At 50.3% G+C, this 17,073-nt stretch overlaps 1 protein-coding gene across 1 annotated transcript in view; it reads left to right on the forward strand.

Moving 5' to 3' along the window:
- The window catches only part of LOC140428903 (sodium- and chloride-dependent neutral and basic amino acid transporter B(0+)-like), a 70,381-nt gene that overhangs the window by 42,682 nt on the left and 10,626 nt on the right, over nt 1-17,073 (forward strand). Inside the window, exons 2-3 of the mRNA XM_072515551.1 lie at nt 15,465-15,618; nt 16,434-16,565. Coding sequence (XP_072371652.1) covers nt 15,465-15,618; nt 16,434-16,565 — 286 coding nt within the window. The remainder of the gene's footprint in view (nt 1-15,464; nt 15,619-16,433; nt 16,566-17,073) is intronic.

Below are 17,073 nucleotides of genomic sequence, written 5' to 3' on the forward strand. Positions count from 1 at the left end.
TAATAAAGAAAAGGGTTCCATATGCATTCTTAAGATCTGAAGATATATCTTCTGTTTTTGCGTGGTTAGACAATCTGCTAAGTGTATCCAATGTGATTATCACATTATCTGGCTGGTACCCAATCTCACAGTCATAACCTTGAAACTTTATGAAAAGATATTCCAATCTTGGTAGTGCACTGGTCAATGGTTTATGCCAAATCATCTCCACTGGCAGTTTCTACCACATGTTAAGAACCTCACTAATGTTAATGTATCGTAAAACCCAGAAAGGTAACTTGGAACACCAGTTCTCAGTGGTGTATATTTTCAATGTGATATAAGGTGGGAAAGATATCCAAATGAGGGAGGAATAGTCCAGTCATTTTGTGATCAACTAATAAAGAATATTTATTAACTGAAAAAAGAAAAAACACACATGAAGAAGGACTATAATACACTACAACAGCACACTTAACTACACTGATGGCTATACACACACAATAGTACATGAAGTTATCCCTTTGCTCCCAAGTACTTACGTTTGCTGAACTTTGTGAGCCTTTGTTCCCAAACATCAAATATTATATTACTCTATGCACTAAATCCAGATAATTACCACATACAGGTTATTTGCCCATGTTGGAAAGACCGTCTTCATTTTCAGCAGAGGGGTAATTTTCTCGCTTCGAGCTTTTCACTTTAACCGGCAGTCATTTTAACAATAACTTGTTTTCGGGGGAGACTGTTTCTGCAGCTGGATATAGCTATGATGATAACTACCTCTACTATGCCCCTTTCTTCAGTTACTGTGCTACGGATATATTATTCTTTCACTTTGATGTTATCTACCCTGTGGACCTGGATTAGTGCCAGTTCCCTGATCTCTCCACTTTGAAGTTACCTCTTTCATTTATACCCCATTGTTTTACCCTAGTCATATGGGTAAACACTTGATTTTCTCATTGGTAATTTGCATATCAAAACCCCCCTCAGACAGCTGTCTTTATCTATTCCCCTTTTCATTTTCTCCCAATTTCATTTTTAATCTTAATTTTCCCCAATTCTTAACACACAAAACGTTTCCAAAATAGATAGATTTGAAAATACATGACACCAAACAACAAAGTTAATGGGCGGGATTCTCCGGGTCAGAGCGTCCACGCCGTCGTGAACGCCGTCGCATTTCACGATGGCGCGAACGGGCCGCCGGCAGCATCGGTTCAGGTTCCGAAAAGGGGCCAGCAGCGGCTACGCGAGAAACGCATTGGGTGTGGCGCCAGAGCATCGCCGTCAGCACGTGACACACAGGCCCTGACACAGGGGGGATGGCCGCGCCCCACCGTGCCACCCCCAGGTTCCCGGACCATGACCTGGAGACGCTGCTGGACACAGTGGAAGAACGGAGGGCGGTCCTGTGCCCAAGACGTGGCCAGCGGCACCCGGCCAGCGCAGTCAGGCGCAACTGGCGTGATGTGTGCATCGCCGTTAGCGCTGTGAGGCACACCCCACGTACTGGAGAGCAGTGCTGCAAGAAGCTCCACGACCTGACGAGGGAAGCCAGGGTAAGTACCCCGAGAGTTACCCCCTGGGGGGGGGGTGTGTCCCTCAAACATGTCGCGGGGATGAAAGATTGTGCCAGTATAAAGGCATCATGAACACTGCTGGAGTACTGGGCTCACACGTGCATGATCTTCATGCGGTGGTCGCAGACCACCTGAATGTTCATGGAGTAGGTCCCCTCTCTGTTCATGAACACGTCCCTGTTCTCCGCTGGTGGACACATGGCAACGTGCATTCCATCAATCGTGCCCGGCACCATTGGTATCCTGGCCACGGAGGCGAATCCTGCTGCCCGGGCACCCTGGTGGGCACGGTCCTCTGGGAACTGGATGAACCGGTCAGCGATGGCATGCAGGGCGTCGGTGACTGCTCGGATGCACCGATGCCTGGGAGATACCGGACAGGTCCCCGCTCGGCGCCTGGAACGACCTTGTCGCGTAGAAGTTGAGGGCAAACATCACCTTCATGGCCACCGGGATAGCATGTCCTCCTCCCGTTCCACGTGGTGCCAGGTGTGCTGTGAGGTGGCAGATATGGGCGACGATTTCCCAACTCATCCTGAGTCTCCTCCTGCATGCCCTATCCGGCAGGTCCTCGGAGGACATGCGGTGACGGTACACTCGAGGTCTCATGGGGTGTCTCCAGCGCCTTGGCACCACCACCTACTCCTCCTCCTCCTCCTGCGCCCCATCAAGATCGGTATCCTCCTACTGTGCATTCCCATCGATGTGGTGGTCATTGTCCCCCTCCTGTCGGGCGGGCGGGTCTGAAGCCTGAGCGGGTGGCACGGGGCTCTCTGCAGCCCGTCCCTCTGCTGCAGTCGCCGCTGCCGCATCTCCTCTGAGCCGCCTGCGGCGGCGCTGCCAAAAGGCACCTACAGGGCAGCGACTTCCACCATAACGGCAAACATCGCTGGCTGGTGCCCAAACATTAGGATCTGCGGGGGGGGGGGGGTAAACACGTTTAAGGATGGTGCATCTGCGGGGGGGGGGGGGGGGGGGGGGGGTAAACACGTTTAAGGATGGTGCATTGACATCTCAACAGCCAGGTGCCATGGGATACATGGGTGCCCCGGTTCGCTGGTGTCGCGACAGACACACAGGCAACCTGACCACTGCCCACAGTATCCGTCCACTGCCCAGTTTTGCCCATCCCTCCTCATTGCGCCACTGTGGGCTGGCCATGCCCTCACGGGGGCTGGCATGTTTGTCACCTTGACCCTTCCCAGAGATGGTCTCCGTCAGCTGGGTGTTGCGGCAACTGGGGGGGGGCTGAGCACACCCAATGTCAAGGCTTGTGGCTGTGCGGGATGGCAGTGCCAGTGACCTTTGACCATCAGCATGACCTCAACTTGCAGGCGCGGCTTCGCCACCGCCCTGCTATGGCAGGCCGGCAGGCATGTCGCTCCTGCGGAAAACCCTCCCAACCCTCCCCGGAACATGGAGGCCCCCTGCCCCAAGTGATGCCCCTTCCCCACCTCACCATCCCCCGAGTATGGCGGCACACTTCCACCCACCCCCCTCCACCCCAGCCCCCGAGCATGGCGGCACACTCCCCCCCCCGAGCATGGCTGCACCCTTCCCCTCCCAGCCCCCCCGAGCATGGTTGCACCCTTCCCCACCCCCCCCCGAGCATACTGCACCCTTCCCCCCCCCCCCGAGCATGGTTGCACCCTTCCCCACTCCCCTCGTCGTCGTCCCCAAGCATGGCTGCACCCTTCCCCCCCCCGAGCATGGCGGCACCCTTCCCCACCCCCCAAGCATGGCTGCACCCTTCCCCACCCCCCTCAACCCCCCCCCGAGCATGGCAGCACCCTTCCCCACCCCCCTCGACCCCCCCAGAGCATGGCTGCACCCTTCCCCACCCCCCTCGTCCCCATCCCCGAGCATGGCTGCACCCTTCCCCACCTCCCTCCCGAGCATGGCTGCACCCTTCCCCACCCCCCTCCCGAGCATGGCTGCAACCTTCCCCACCCCTCATCCCCTGCCCCCCAAGCATGGCTGCACCCTTCCCCATCCCCCTCGTCCCCCCCAGAGCATGGCTGCACCCTTCCCCACCCCCCTTGTCCCCACCCCTGAACATGGCTGCACCCTTTCCCACCCCCCTCATCCCCCGCCTCCGAGCATGGCTGCACCCTTCCCCACCCCCCTCGTTCCCCCCCCACCAAGCATGGCTGCACCCTTCCCCACCCCCCTCGTCCCCCCCCAGAGCATGGCTGCACCCTTCCCCACCCCCCTCATCCCCCCCCCCTCCCGAGCATGGCGGCACACTTCCCCACCCCCCTCGTCCCCACCCCTGAGCATGGCTGCACCCTTCCCCACCCCCCTCATCCCCCGCCCCCCAAGCATGGCTGCACCCTTCCCCACCCCCCTCATTTCCCCCCCTTCCAAGCATGGCTGCACCCTTCCCCACCCCTATCGCCCCCCCTCCCGATCATGGCTGCACACTCCCCCCCCCCCCCCGAGCATGGCGGCACCCTTCCCCCCCCCCCCCTCGTCGCTCCCCGCCCCCCCCCCCCCCCCCGGAGCATGGCTGTACCCTTCCATGCACCCCCCCTCCTCCCCGAGCATGCTGGCACCCTTCCCCAAACGCCCCCCGCTGTCGCGACTTCGGCCCATCCGGGCCGCTGAATACCAGGGGGCCCGGAGAATCACCAAACTTAACCCCTCAGGCGATTCTCCGGGCGGCATGCGCCGAACTCGATGACGCCATTCTCGCCGGTTGGGAGAATGGCGGAACAGTGTCGGACCAGCGTCACACAAAAATCCGGCGGGAATGGCGATTCTCCCAAACAGCGCGGCATGGGAGAATCCCGCCCAATGTTTCCCTTTCGATATTGGTTTGGTTGGATTGCGTTAGTGCCAGAATTTCAAACAAATGCAAATCGGTTTGTCTTTTTGTTGTATGCATGCTCTCAGCCTGGACCTGGCCACACCCTGACTTACTTGTGCATCTGTCTCCATGGCTCCTCTGTGTTTGGGACTACTTGCAGTTCCAACAGTGTCATTGCTCTTGATGGCACTTTTGGGTTGACATCTGCAAGTTCTCTGATTGGCTGTCAGCTATCAGAGGCAGGCCCTCCTCAGAGATGGGAGTGGAATTCCTCTCCAACTCAACGAACCGCCCACTGGCCGCAAAATCGGTAACGAAGTCAGGTGGAGATGGGCCCACACACTCTAAATAGCAACCAGACTTTCTACCAATGCATCACCCTTTCTAATACTGTCTCCATGTGGATGCTTCTAGATCAGACCACATCTTCAACCCCATATTAAAACATCTATCATCTCCTTCAGGGCATTATTTAGTAATATTCTCTGCTGTTTGTTCATTACAAGTTTCTCCTTACCTCTTTCAAACTGTTGGATACAATTCTCCACAATGGATAAGTTTCCATGTTGCTCATCTTCACCATACTGCCCCCCCCCCCCCCCTTGCTCTTGATCCTTGACATCCTTTCCTCACCCCCTTCCTCCAGCCAGAGCTACACGAGATCCACAACTTGTTTATCCAGAGTGACCCCTACACAGAATCCGAGCGAAGGATCGAGGGGCAAAGAGTGAAGCTGAAGGATGGGGCGGACTGAATAAAAGGAAGTGAACAGGCATGACTGAAAGCAAAGAGAAATATGTCAGTAGGAGAAGAGCATTAAGAAGAGTAAAAAGGTAGTCCTCCAGCTCAGAGACTGCACTGAAACCACCTCTATGGCGAATGCTCGATAAACTTCACCCAATGACTGTCAAACTATTATAAGGTAATTTTTTTGGGGGGGGGCGGATCCTGTTTTGCGGTTTGTTTTTAAAATTTAAAATGGACACTTTTGAGGAGTTGGCGGTTTTAAATAGTCTAAAAATGCAGCTGACGCAGCGGTTAAACGGCCGTTTGGTGGAACGAGCAGCGGCCATAGGAGAGTTCGCCAGCAACCTTCTCCCCCTCAACACACACCTTAGAAACCTTTCCAGCTGAAGAATTTATTCTCCCCCCCCCCCCCCCCCCCCCCACCACACCGAATCTCAGGATCATCAGGAAAACCCAGCTTCCGCACCCAACTCTCGACATTAACAGACCTTTCAGTCAGAGTCACGGAAAATGTTTAAGAAGTTGCTCTCATCTTTGCCACACCGTGAAGAAATTGTACATCCAGAAAAAGTGAGTACTGTATTTCGAAATTCATGGCTGCTGGACTCCTGGGTGGTGCATGTTTATAAATACAGCCTCATCATCTGTTGCACAATTAAGTCCTGTTCTTAAATAATTGCAAAACAATACTAAAACATGAACAGTTATCGGCTTGAGACATCAACTATGGGCGCGATCTGACGGAAAGGTTTCTAAGTGTGGTATCGAGCGGGAATTGCCAGGTGCTTCCTGATGTGCGACCAGGCGAAACCGCTACCGGTATCGAACACCAATTAGGGCTGGTAATGATGCCCCATGGGCTTCATGTTGGAAATGAATGAACCGCCAGCTGATGTGCGTGGACCGTGCCCGACAGCTCCCCGCTAACTAGGGGGAGCAGCACTTAAACCGATCCTGTAGATTGTGGTGGTATGTATTAGGGGTAATGTGGTACCTGTGAAGCCGAGAGGCTATTGGCTGACAGGTCCCGGGTCCTGGTTGGATCTGCCGACTTCTGGCTCCGCCCTGAAGGTGGAGTATGAGAGCTCGAGCTACTCCCCGCAGCCTCATTCTGTTGCTGAGCTGCTGGGGACAAGTCTCGCTTAATAAAGCCTAGATTGACTTCATCGCTTCTCGTCTCGTGTAAGTCATTGTGCGCTACATAGATCAAACCCCAGACTGCACGCAGCTGGCCAGGCCAGCTCCACGATTCGGAGATGTCAACCTGGCCAGACTGTTAGACGCGGTGGAGTCCAGATAGGATACTCTGATCCCCCGAGGGGGCCAGAGGGTCAGCCACAGTGCAGCCAGCGTCACCTGGAGGCAGTGGCAGCAGCCATCCGCGGGGAGTGTCACCCTGTGCCAGAAGAAGCTAAATGACCCCCCCCCCCCAGCACAATACCACACCAGTGCCCCAGCAGACCCTGGCATCCACCTGTGCCCAGAAACGATGCCCACTCCTGTCCCTCACCATAGCACCCCCCCATGATGAATGAAGCGTGTGGCTCACCATGCTCTCTCTTTGTCCCCACAGGAGAAGTTGGCCCATAACAAAATGGAGTTGCTCCAGATGGGCAGTAGGGTGCCGGTCATCAGAGTCCTCGCCCCCTACGAGGAATGGGCCTCGGAGCCTGCGGGGATGACTGAGGACAAAGCAGCCAATCACATTGAGCTTGGCTAGTGCTGCAGAGGTGAGGAGCCACCGGCCCCCATTCAGATGACATGTCACACGTGTGCTGTTCATGTCAGAATAATGATCATTCCCTCCCTTTGACCACATGTCCATTCTCCCGCAGGATCACCACCCGATGGTGCCAGCCCATCTGGGGTGGCCTCCACCCTGCCTCCCGAAAAACCTCGGAGGAGAGTTCCAAGGATGCCACCACTGAGACGTCACAGCTGTCATCCCCACCCTTCACCAGTGCTGACACACATCTTGTTGGGCGTAAGTGGACAGGCTTCTGAGGCACAATCTGGTGAGTACTATGCGGTTGCGGATGAATATCAGGTAGAGGCAGGAACATCCTGGGGGATCCCAGGACCCAGCTGGGTCCCTGTCAGATGTTGAGCCTCTGGACCAGGTTATCCCAGAGCTGATACAGGTGCTAGGATGTGATCGTGAGAATCAGAGGGGGTGTCAGCAACACTGCAGTGGGTCCATATCTGATTGGAGGAGTCCCAAAGACTACTGGCGCAGGAGATGGCATTGGCCAGGGTGGCGACTGCAGTGGGCGAGCCTGGGGCACGGTGTCAGCAGCATGAGTGGTGGTGTCCAACGTGTTGCTCAGTCAGTGACGGCCATGGCTGAGGGCCTCGGCTGCATGTCCCGATCACTGGATGACGTTTACCTGACATAGATGGACCTTGCCAAGATGCTGTGGAGCATGTTCCAGTCACTGAGGACTGTGTCCCAGTCTCAGGTGGACCTAGCCGAGGCACTGCAGAACATGTCCCATCCTCAGGTGGACCTCACCGAGGTGTTGCAGAGCATGTCCCAATCTTAGGTGGGCATTGCTGAACCACTCCAGACCATGTCTCAGTCACTGCGGGAAGTGTCCCAGATTCAGATGGACATTGGCGCGGCACTGCAGAGCATGGCCTGGTCACAGAGGGACATTGCTGAGGTCGTCGTCACCATGGTGCAGAGAATGGGGCAGAGCCAGATGATGTAGAGGCTTCTGGTGCTCAATCCAGCTGCCCCTCCATCCCACAGTGACCCCCAGGGCCGTATGGGTGCCGACCGGGATGAGGGAACGCTGAAGGCCAACCCGGAGGCACCCTACAGGGAAACTATGGCGGTCACTAGCTCTCCTGAGCCCCCCCCTTCTGACATGTCTAGGTATCAGCCGGCGGAACAGGGTGGCACAGCGAGTCATGTGCCACAGGTAAGTCGGCCGGGGCCTTTCGATCTCCGGGCCATCCAGAGGATGCCTGCCAGGGGCATCAAAGGCCACAGGGTGCGTTAAGCAGCAGGCTGCCTCCGCCTCAGGTGCATCCTTGGGACACACCTAGGTGTAAAGGCAGAGCACGGAGGGCTAAGCCAATACAGGATCACTGAGGGGGTACTGGGGGCGAGGGAGGTTCTCACAATTGGTGCTAGGGTCAGTTAGGATCGCAATTGTTCACCATTAAAACACATTACACCCGAGACATGTGAAGTCTTGTTATTCCGTACTGCGGGCCAGCCTATACCCTCCTCCTCCAGTCCCAGACTCCCAGGCATGGTGGTCCTGGGTCTGCGCTCCCATCCCCCAGGCACAGCACATGCAGGTGATGGATGTGAGCACACTGTCAGTAGACAGACAGGAGTCAGACTATGGCATAGATTGAGGAGCACCAGAGCTCAGCTCACAGTGGGTTATCATCACCTTCCTGCCTTGTATATTGTCCGACAGAAAGCACCGACCATGGCCCATCACCCTGAAGGCAGCTCCTGCTGGTCCTCGCCGAGCTCGTTCTCCATCCTTTCCTGGTCTTGCTCCTCCTCTTACAAGGCTGCATGTTCCTCTTCCTCCATCACTAGCACGTCGCCTGCTGCCGTGCCAGGTTGTGGAGGGCACAGCAGACCAAGGTGGGTATTTCTTCACCCCCGAGAGTCAACTGGTTAACCTGGGTGTCTGTCGAAGACATCAGGGATCTCGAGTGTTCCAGGATGTAGTTGTTATAGAATCATAGCATTTACAGTGCAGAAGGATGCCTTTTGGCCCATCAGGTCTGCACCGACCCTTGGAAAGAGCAACATACTTAAGCCCACGCCTCCACCCTATCCCTGTAACCTCACCTAACCTTTTGGACAATGAGGCAATTTATCATGGCCGATCCACGTAACCTGGGGACTGTGGGAGGAAACCAGAGCACCCGGAGGAAATCCATGCAGATACGGGGAGAAAGTGCAAACTCCACACAGACAGTCACGTGAGGCTGGAATTGAACCCTGGAGCTGTTAGGCAGCAGTGCTAACCACTGGGCCACCGCCTGCTTCCCTGGGAAGCTTACACACATGTGCATGATCTTCAGGTGATGGCCGCACACAAGTTGGACGTTTAGGGAGTTGAACCCTTTCCTGTTAATGAAGGGTGCTCCCGCACCTTCCGGTACTTGCAAGGCGTGCCATCTATTACATGCATGCTATCTATTACACCCTGGATCTGGGGCATCCATGATGGCAGACAATCCTGCTGCCTGGGCATCTTGATGGGCCTGGTCCAATTCAAAGTATATATTGTCAGCTGCCGGGCACACACGACATCCTGACTTCACACATGTCACACAAGTCTACGCTTGATCCCTGGAAATGAACCCGAGGTGTAACTGTTCTGGTATAACATATTGGCATGGATAAAAGATTGTCTGGCTAACAGGAAGCACAGAGTAGGCATAAATGGATCTATTTCAGGTTACTGAGATGTAACAAGTGGTGTGCCACAGGGATCAGTGCTGGGACTTCAACTGTTTACATTTCATGTAAATGATTTGAATGAAAGGACGGTTACCAAATTTGCTGATGACATATGGACCTACTCAGTTAATAGAGGTCTAGAAAATAATGAGGGGCAGAGATAGTCAACATCGTTTCCAAAAGGTAGGGGAGTCTAAAACGAGAGGGAATAGGTTTAAGGTGAAGGGGTAACGATACAAAAGGGTCCAGAGGGGCACTTTTTTCACACAGGGTGGTGAGTGTCTGGAACTTGGGCAGCACGGTAGCATAAGTGTCTAGCACTGTGGCTTCATAGCGCCATGGTCCCAGGTTCGATTCCCCGCTGGGTCACTGTCTGTAAGGAGTCTGTACGGTCTCCCGTGTCTGTGTGGGTTTCCTCGGGGTGCTCCGGTTTCCTCCCACAGTCCAAAGGCGTGCAGGTTAGGTGGATTGGCCATGCTAAATTGCCCTTATTGTCCAAAAAGATTAGGTGGGGTTATTGGGTTACGGGGATAGGGTGGAAGTGGGTCGGTGCAGACTCGATGGGCCGAATAGCCTCCTTCTGCACTGTATGTTCTATGTTCGATGTAACAAGCTGCCAGAGGCAGTAGTACAGGCGGGTACAATTTTATCTTTTAAAACACATTTGGACAGTTACATGGGTATAGAGGGACATGAGCCAAATGCAGGCAATTGGGACTAGCTTAGTGGTAACTGGCCGGCATGGACAAGTTGGGCCGAAGAGCTTGTTTCCATGCTGCAAATCTCTATGACTCTCTGTAGGGAAAGTAAGTTGTGAAGAGGATAAAGAGGTTATAAAGAGATATAGATTTGTTAAGTGAGTGCGTAAAGATTATGGCAAATGGAGTATAATATGGGAAAATGTCCACTTTGACAGGAACAATAAAAAGCATATTATTTAAATTGTGAGAGATTGCAAAGCTCTGAGGTTCAGAGGGATCTTGGTGCCCTAATGCATGGATCACGAAAGGCTAGTATACAGGTACAGCAAATTATTAGGGAAGCTAATAGAATGTTACCTTTTTTGCAAGGGAAATTGAATGCAAATATTGGGAGATATATTTTATTATATTATTATTATTTTTTATAAAAATTTAATTTAGTTGTTAGCCAGATCTTGGTAGAAAGTTAGAGGAATGGCAGGGAAGGGAGTGCAATGTTCCTCCTGCAGGATGTTTGAGGTGAGGGATGCAGTTAGTGTCCCTGCTGATTTTACCTGCAGGAAGTGCTGCCATCTCCAGCTCCTCCAAGACCGAGTTAGGGAACTGGAGCTGGAGTTGGAAGAACTTCGGATCATTCGGGAGGCAGAAGGGGTCATAGATAGAAGCTTCAGGGAATTAGTTACACCAAAGATTGGAGATAGGTGGGTAACTGTAAGAGGGACTGGGAAAAAGCAGTCAGTGCAGGGATCCCCTGCGGTCGTTCCCCTGAGAAACAAGTATACCGCTTTGGATACTTGTGGGGGGGACGACTTACCAGGGGTAAGCCATGGGGTACGGGCCTCTGGCACGGAGTCTGTCCCTGTTGCTCAGAAGGGAAGGGGGGAGAGGAGCAGAGCATTAGTAATTGGGGACTCTATAGTCAGGGGCACAGATAGGAGATTTTGTGGGAGCGTGAGAGACTCACGTTTGGTATGTTGCTTCCCAGGTGCAAGGGTACGTGATGTCTCGGATCGTGTTTTCCGGGTCCTTAGGGGGGAGGGGGAGCAGCCCCAAGTCGTGGTCCACATTGGCACTAACGACATAGGTAGGAAAGGGGACAAGGATGTCAGGCAGGCTTTCAGGGAGCTAGGATGGAAGCTCAGAACTAGAACAAACAGAGTTGTTATCTCTGGGGAAGGTGGGACCTCTACAGACAGGATGGTCTACACCTGAACCTGAGGGGCACAAATATCCTGGGGGGGAGATTTGTTAGTGCTCTTTGGGGGGGTTTAAACTAATGCAGCAGGGGCATGGGAACCTGGATTGTAGTTTTAGGGTAAGGGAGAATGAGAGTATAGAGGTCAGGAGCACAGATTTGACGTCGCAGGAGGGGGCCAGTGTTCAGGTAGGTGGTTTGAAGTGTGTCTACTTCAATGCCAGGAGTATACGAAACAAGGTAGGGGAACTGGCAGCATGGGTTGGTACCTGGGACTTCGATGTTGTGGCCATTTCGGAGACATGGATAGAGCAGGGACAGGAATGGATGTTGCAGGTTCCGGGGTTTAGGTGTTTTAGTAAGCTCAGAGAAGGAGGCAAAAGAGGGGGAGGTGTGGCGCTGCTAGTCAAGAGCAGTATTACGGTGGCGGAGAGGATGCTAGATGGGGACTCTTCTTCCGAGGTAGTATGGGCTGAAGTTGGAAACAGGAAAGGAGAGGTCACCCTGTTGGGAGTTTTTTATAGGCCTCCTAATAGTTCTAGGGATGTAGAGGAAAGGATGGCGAAGATGATTCTGGATATGAGCGAAAGTAACAGGGTAGTTATTATGGGAGACTTTAACTTTCCAAATATTGACTGGAAAAGATATAGTTCGAGTACAATAGATGGGTCGTTTTTTGTACAGTGTGTGCAGGAGGGTTTCCTGAAACAATATGTTGACAGGCCAACAAGAGGCGAGGCCACGTTGGATTTGGTTTTGGGTAATGAACCAGGCCAGGTGTTGGATTTGGAGGTAGGAGAGCACTTTGGGGACAGTGACCACAATTCGGTGACGTTTACGTTAATGATGGAAAGGGATAAGTATACACCGCAGGGCAAGAGTTATAGCTGGGGGAAGGGCAATTATGATGCCATTAGACGTGACTTGGGGGGGATAAGGTGGAGAAGTAGGCTGCAAGTGTTGGGCACACTGGATAAGTGGGGCTTGTTCAAGGATCAGCTACTGCGTGTTCTTGATAAGTATGTACCGGTCAGACAGGGAGAAAGGCGTCGAGCGAGGGAACCGTGGTTGACCAAGGAAGTGGAATCTCTTGTTAAGAGGAAGAAGGAGGCCTATGTGAAGATGAAGTGTGAAGTTTCGGTTGGGGCGATGGATAGTTACAAGGTAGCGAGGAAGGATCTAAAGAGAGAGCTAAGACGAGCAAGGAGGGGACATGAGAAGTATTTGGCAGGAAGGATCAAGGAAAACCCAAAAGCTTTCTATAGGTATGTCAGGAATAAGCGAATGACTAGGGAAAGAGTAGGACCAGTCAAGGACAGGGATGGGAAATTGTGTGTGGAGTCTGAAGAGATAGGCGAGATACCAAATGAATATTTTTCGTCAGTATTCACTCAGGAAAAAGATAATGTTGTGGAGGAGAATGCTGAGCCCCAGGCTAATAGAATAGATGGCATTCAGGTACGTCGGGAAGAGGTGTTGGCAATTCTGGACAGGCTGAAAATAGATAAGTCCCCGGGACCTGATGGGATTTATCCTAGGATTCTCTGGGAGGCCAGGGAAGAGATTGCTGGACCTTTGGCTTTGATTTTTATGTCATCATTGGCTACAGGAATAGTGCCAGAGGACTGGAGGACAGCAAATGTGGTCCCTTTGTTCAAAAAGGGGAGCAGAGACAACCCCGGCAACTATAGACCGGTGAGCCTCACGTCTGTAGTGGGTAAAGTCTTGGAGGGGATTATAAGAGACAAGATTTATAATCATCTAGATAGGAATAATATGATCAGGGATAGTCAGCATGGCTTTGTGAAGGGTAGGTCATGCCTCACAAACCTTATTGAGTTCTTTGAGAAGGTGACTGAACAGGTAGACGAGGGTAGAGCAGTTGATGTGGTGTATATGGATTTCAGCAAAGCGTTTGATAAGGTTCCCCACGGTAGGCTAATGCAAAAAATACGGAGGCTGGGGATTGAGGGTGATTTAGAGATGTGGATCAGAAATTGGCTAGCTGAAAGAAGACAGAGGGTGGTGGTTGATGGGAAATGTTCAGAATGGAGTACAGTCACAAGTGGAGTACCACAAGGATCTGTTCTGGGGCCGTTGCTGTTTGTCATTTTTATCAATGACCTAGAGGAAGGCGCAGAAGGGTGGGTGAGTAAATTTGCAGACGATACTAAAGTCGGTGGTGTTGTCGATAGTGTGGAAGGATGTAGCAGGTTACAGAGGGATATAGATAAGCTGCAGAACTGGGCTGAGAGGTGGCAAATGGAGTTTAATGTAGAGAAGTGTGAGGTGATTCACTTTGGAAGGAATAACAGGAATGCGGAATATTTGGCTAATGGTAAAGTTCTTGAAAGTGTGGATGAGCAGAGGGATCTAGGTGTCCATGTACATAGATCCCTGAAAGTTGCCACCCAGGTTGATAGGGTTGTGAAGAAGGCCTATGGAGTGTTGGCCTTTATTGGTAGAGGGATTGAGTTCCGGAGTCGGGAGGTCATGTTGCAGCTGTACAGAACTCTGGTACGGCCGCATTTGGAGTATTGCGTACAGTTCTGGTCACCGCATTATAGGAAGGACGTGGAGGCTTTGGAGCGGGTGCAGAGGAGATTTACCAGGATGTTGCCTGGTATGGAGGGAAAATCTTATGAGGAAAGGCTGATGGACTTGAGGTTGTTTTCGTTGGAGAGAAGAAGGTTAAGAGGCGACTTAATAGAGGCATACAAAATGATCAGGGGGTTGGATAGGGTGGACAGTGAGAGCCTTCTCCCGCGGATGGATATGGCTGGCACGAGGGGACATAACTTTAAACTGAGGGGTAATAGATATAGGACAGAGGTCAGAGGTAGGTTCTTTATGCAAAGAGTAGTGAGGCCGTGGAATGCCCTACCTGCTACAGTAGTGAACTCGCCAACTTTGAGGGCATTTAAAAGTTTATTGGATAAACATATGGATGATAATGGCATAGTGTAGGTTAGATGGCTTTTGTTTCGGTGCAACATCGTGGGCCGAAGGGCCTGTACTGCGCTGTATTGTTCTATGTTCTATATATGCTTCAGTTGTACAAGACATTGGTGAGACCACATGTGTAGTATTGTGTACAGTGTTTGTCAACTTATTTAAGGAAGTAAATGCATTGGAAGCAATTCAGTGAAGGTTTACCAGTCTTAAACCTGAAATGGGTGAGTTGTCTTGTGAGGAAAGGTTGGAGAGGCTAAGCTTGTATCAGCTGAAGTTGAGAAGACTAAGAAGTGACTTCATTGAAACATACAAGATCCTGAGTGCACTTGATAGGGTGGATCTGGAGAGGATGTTTCCTCTTGTGGGAGAATGTGGGACTGTTTCTGTTTAAAAATGAGGGGTCACCCATATAAGACAGAGATGAGGAAAATATGTTTCTGAGGATTGTGAGACTTTGGAACGTTTCCTGAGAAGGCGTTGGAAGCAAAGTCTTTGAATATTTTTATTAAAAGGTGGATAGCTTTTTTTGTAAGTAAGGGGGTGATAGATTATTGGGATTGGCAGGATGCAGATTTGAGGTTATTATCAGATCAACCATGATCTGATAAAATGGCAGAGCAGGCATGAAGAGCTGAATAGCCGACCCCTGCACCTTGTTCATGTGTTCGTAATAAGGGACAGGCCATTTAAGACTGAGATGAGGTGGTGAATATTTATAATTCTCTGCCTTAGAGAGTTGTGGGGTCTGTCGTTGAGTATGTTCAAGACTGAAATTGATTGATAGATTTCTACATATTTAAAAACATCAAGCGAGATGGAGCAGGAAAATAGTGTTGAAGTAAGGTCAGCCATGATCTCGGTGAATGGTGTTGCAGGTTTGAAGGACTGAATGGCCTACTCTAGCTCGTGTTCCTATGCTCTGGCAACATCTGTCGTGAACAAAAGAGTTTAATGTTTCAAGTTGTGACCTTTCATCAGAATGATAATAATTGTTTCAGATATCGTGGAGAAAAACCTTGCTAAGTCTGATTTTTCTTTTACACTTTTTCTCCAGAATTCCAGTGATTCATCTGAGCTTAATAATGTTTCAGTTACGATGCGAGATGTCTGGAACTCTCAAACTGACTACTTGATGTCGATGATAGGCTACGCTGTGGGATTGGGCAACATCTGGCGGTTCCCTTATCTGGCTTACAAAAATGGAGGAGGTACTGTAATAAAACTGATAAGAGGAGATCGTAGAGAATTATGTTCAAATTAAATATGGAGGGAAAAATTTATTTCTAAAGGACAAACAAGTATAAAATATTCTGGCACTTTCTTCTTACCCTTCTGAGCCTGTCCAAATGATATTGAGTCCCTTTTGCATCTTCAAGAGCCAATTTTAATTAAATTCTTAAATTCCCACAGAAAGACGGGGTAAAAATGGATGGCATTAGTTTTAATTTTATTACTGTTGTTATTTTTAACTTGCCATTGTATTGTACAAATTACCTGGGTTTTGAAAATGTTGTAGAGTGTAACTGAAGTAATGGTCCTTCTTATTATGAAAGGAAAACATAATTGTGAACTGTGAGCTTAGTTTCAGCATTACTGACTGTTCAGAGCTATTTCTGAGTTGGGAACACATCCTTGTCTAGCAACAGCAACCAAGTAATTAATTCTATGTAAGTTACTTGGCTTTGGTGAAATTGATCAATTTATTGGTTATGGCAGCTCTTTAAGCACCAGGCAGAGTAAAGGTGTTGTGCAAAACTTGAAAACTTGGTTGTTTAATAATTTTTAGAATTAGCAACAATACAGGATGACTGAATTACAGGCATCTGGCTTATTATGGCTGGTGGGCGGATGGGACATCATCTTGATGTTGAATAAATTATCACAATGCATACTGTTGTGATCGTAGGAATATATTCCTGTTGGAAATGGCAATGGTATTTCTAATTTATATTCTAAATGTTCAATGGCAAACCATTTTCACATTATTTGTCTGATTCGCTTCATATTTTTATTGATTGTGTAGGTGGTTTCGTTCTTCCTTACATAGCCATGCTGACACTAACAGGATTGCCAATGTTTTTCTTGGAATGTTCACTTGGGCAGTTTTCCAGCTCGGGACCTATTTTAATATGGAAAGCTGTGCCAATCCTACAAGGTTGGTATTTATAAAGCAGCATGGCATATTTTGTATTTTTAGAAGCATGGGTGTTGAAGTTTGCAATTTTTGGTTTATTTCAATGAGAACAACTAGCATTGCTGATTCAATTTCTTGCTGAGTACATATGGAATTTATTTAATCAGATTTTTGCCAATAAAGCTAGTCAGGATTTATGAGCCACAATTCTCATTTTGCCTGTTCAAGTGGATTAACAAGCCCATAGCAAGTTCAGCAGTAGATAAGGACAGAGATACAGCTCTGGATTGCAGCAAACTGCAGGAAATTTACATTCAGTAATGAATGTGTACATTCATGTTTAAAACCATTACTGTTTCATTATTTTGGAAGACCGACTTTTGGATTCATGCTTCTAGTGCTTGGTTAGTTCTTTGCGTAATGCACTTATGTATTTAAACATTCAACGTAGGGTCCATTTTGTTTACTATGCTGTTAAGTAGCAACAGGTTTTTTGAATAATTTACTGCTCATTTATTTGAAGTGCTCT

The sequence above is a fragment of the Scyliorhinus torazame genome, chromosome 8 (assembly GCF_047496885.1).
Source record: "Scyliorhinus torazame isolate Kashiwa2021f chromosome 8, sScyTor2.1, whole genome shotgun sequence".
NCBI lineage: Eukaryota > Metazoa > Chordata > Chondrichthyes > Carcharhiniformes > Scyliorhinidae > Scyliorhinus > Scyliorhinus torazame.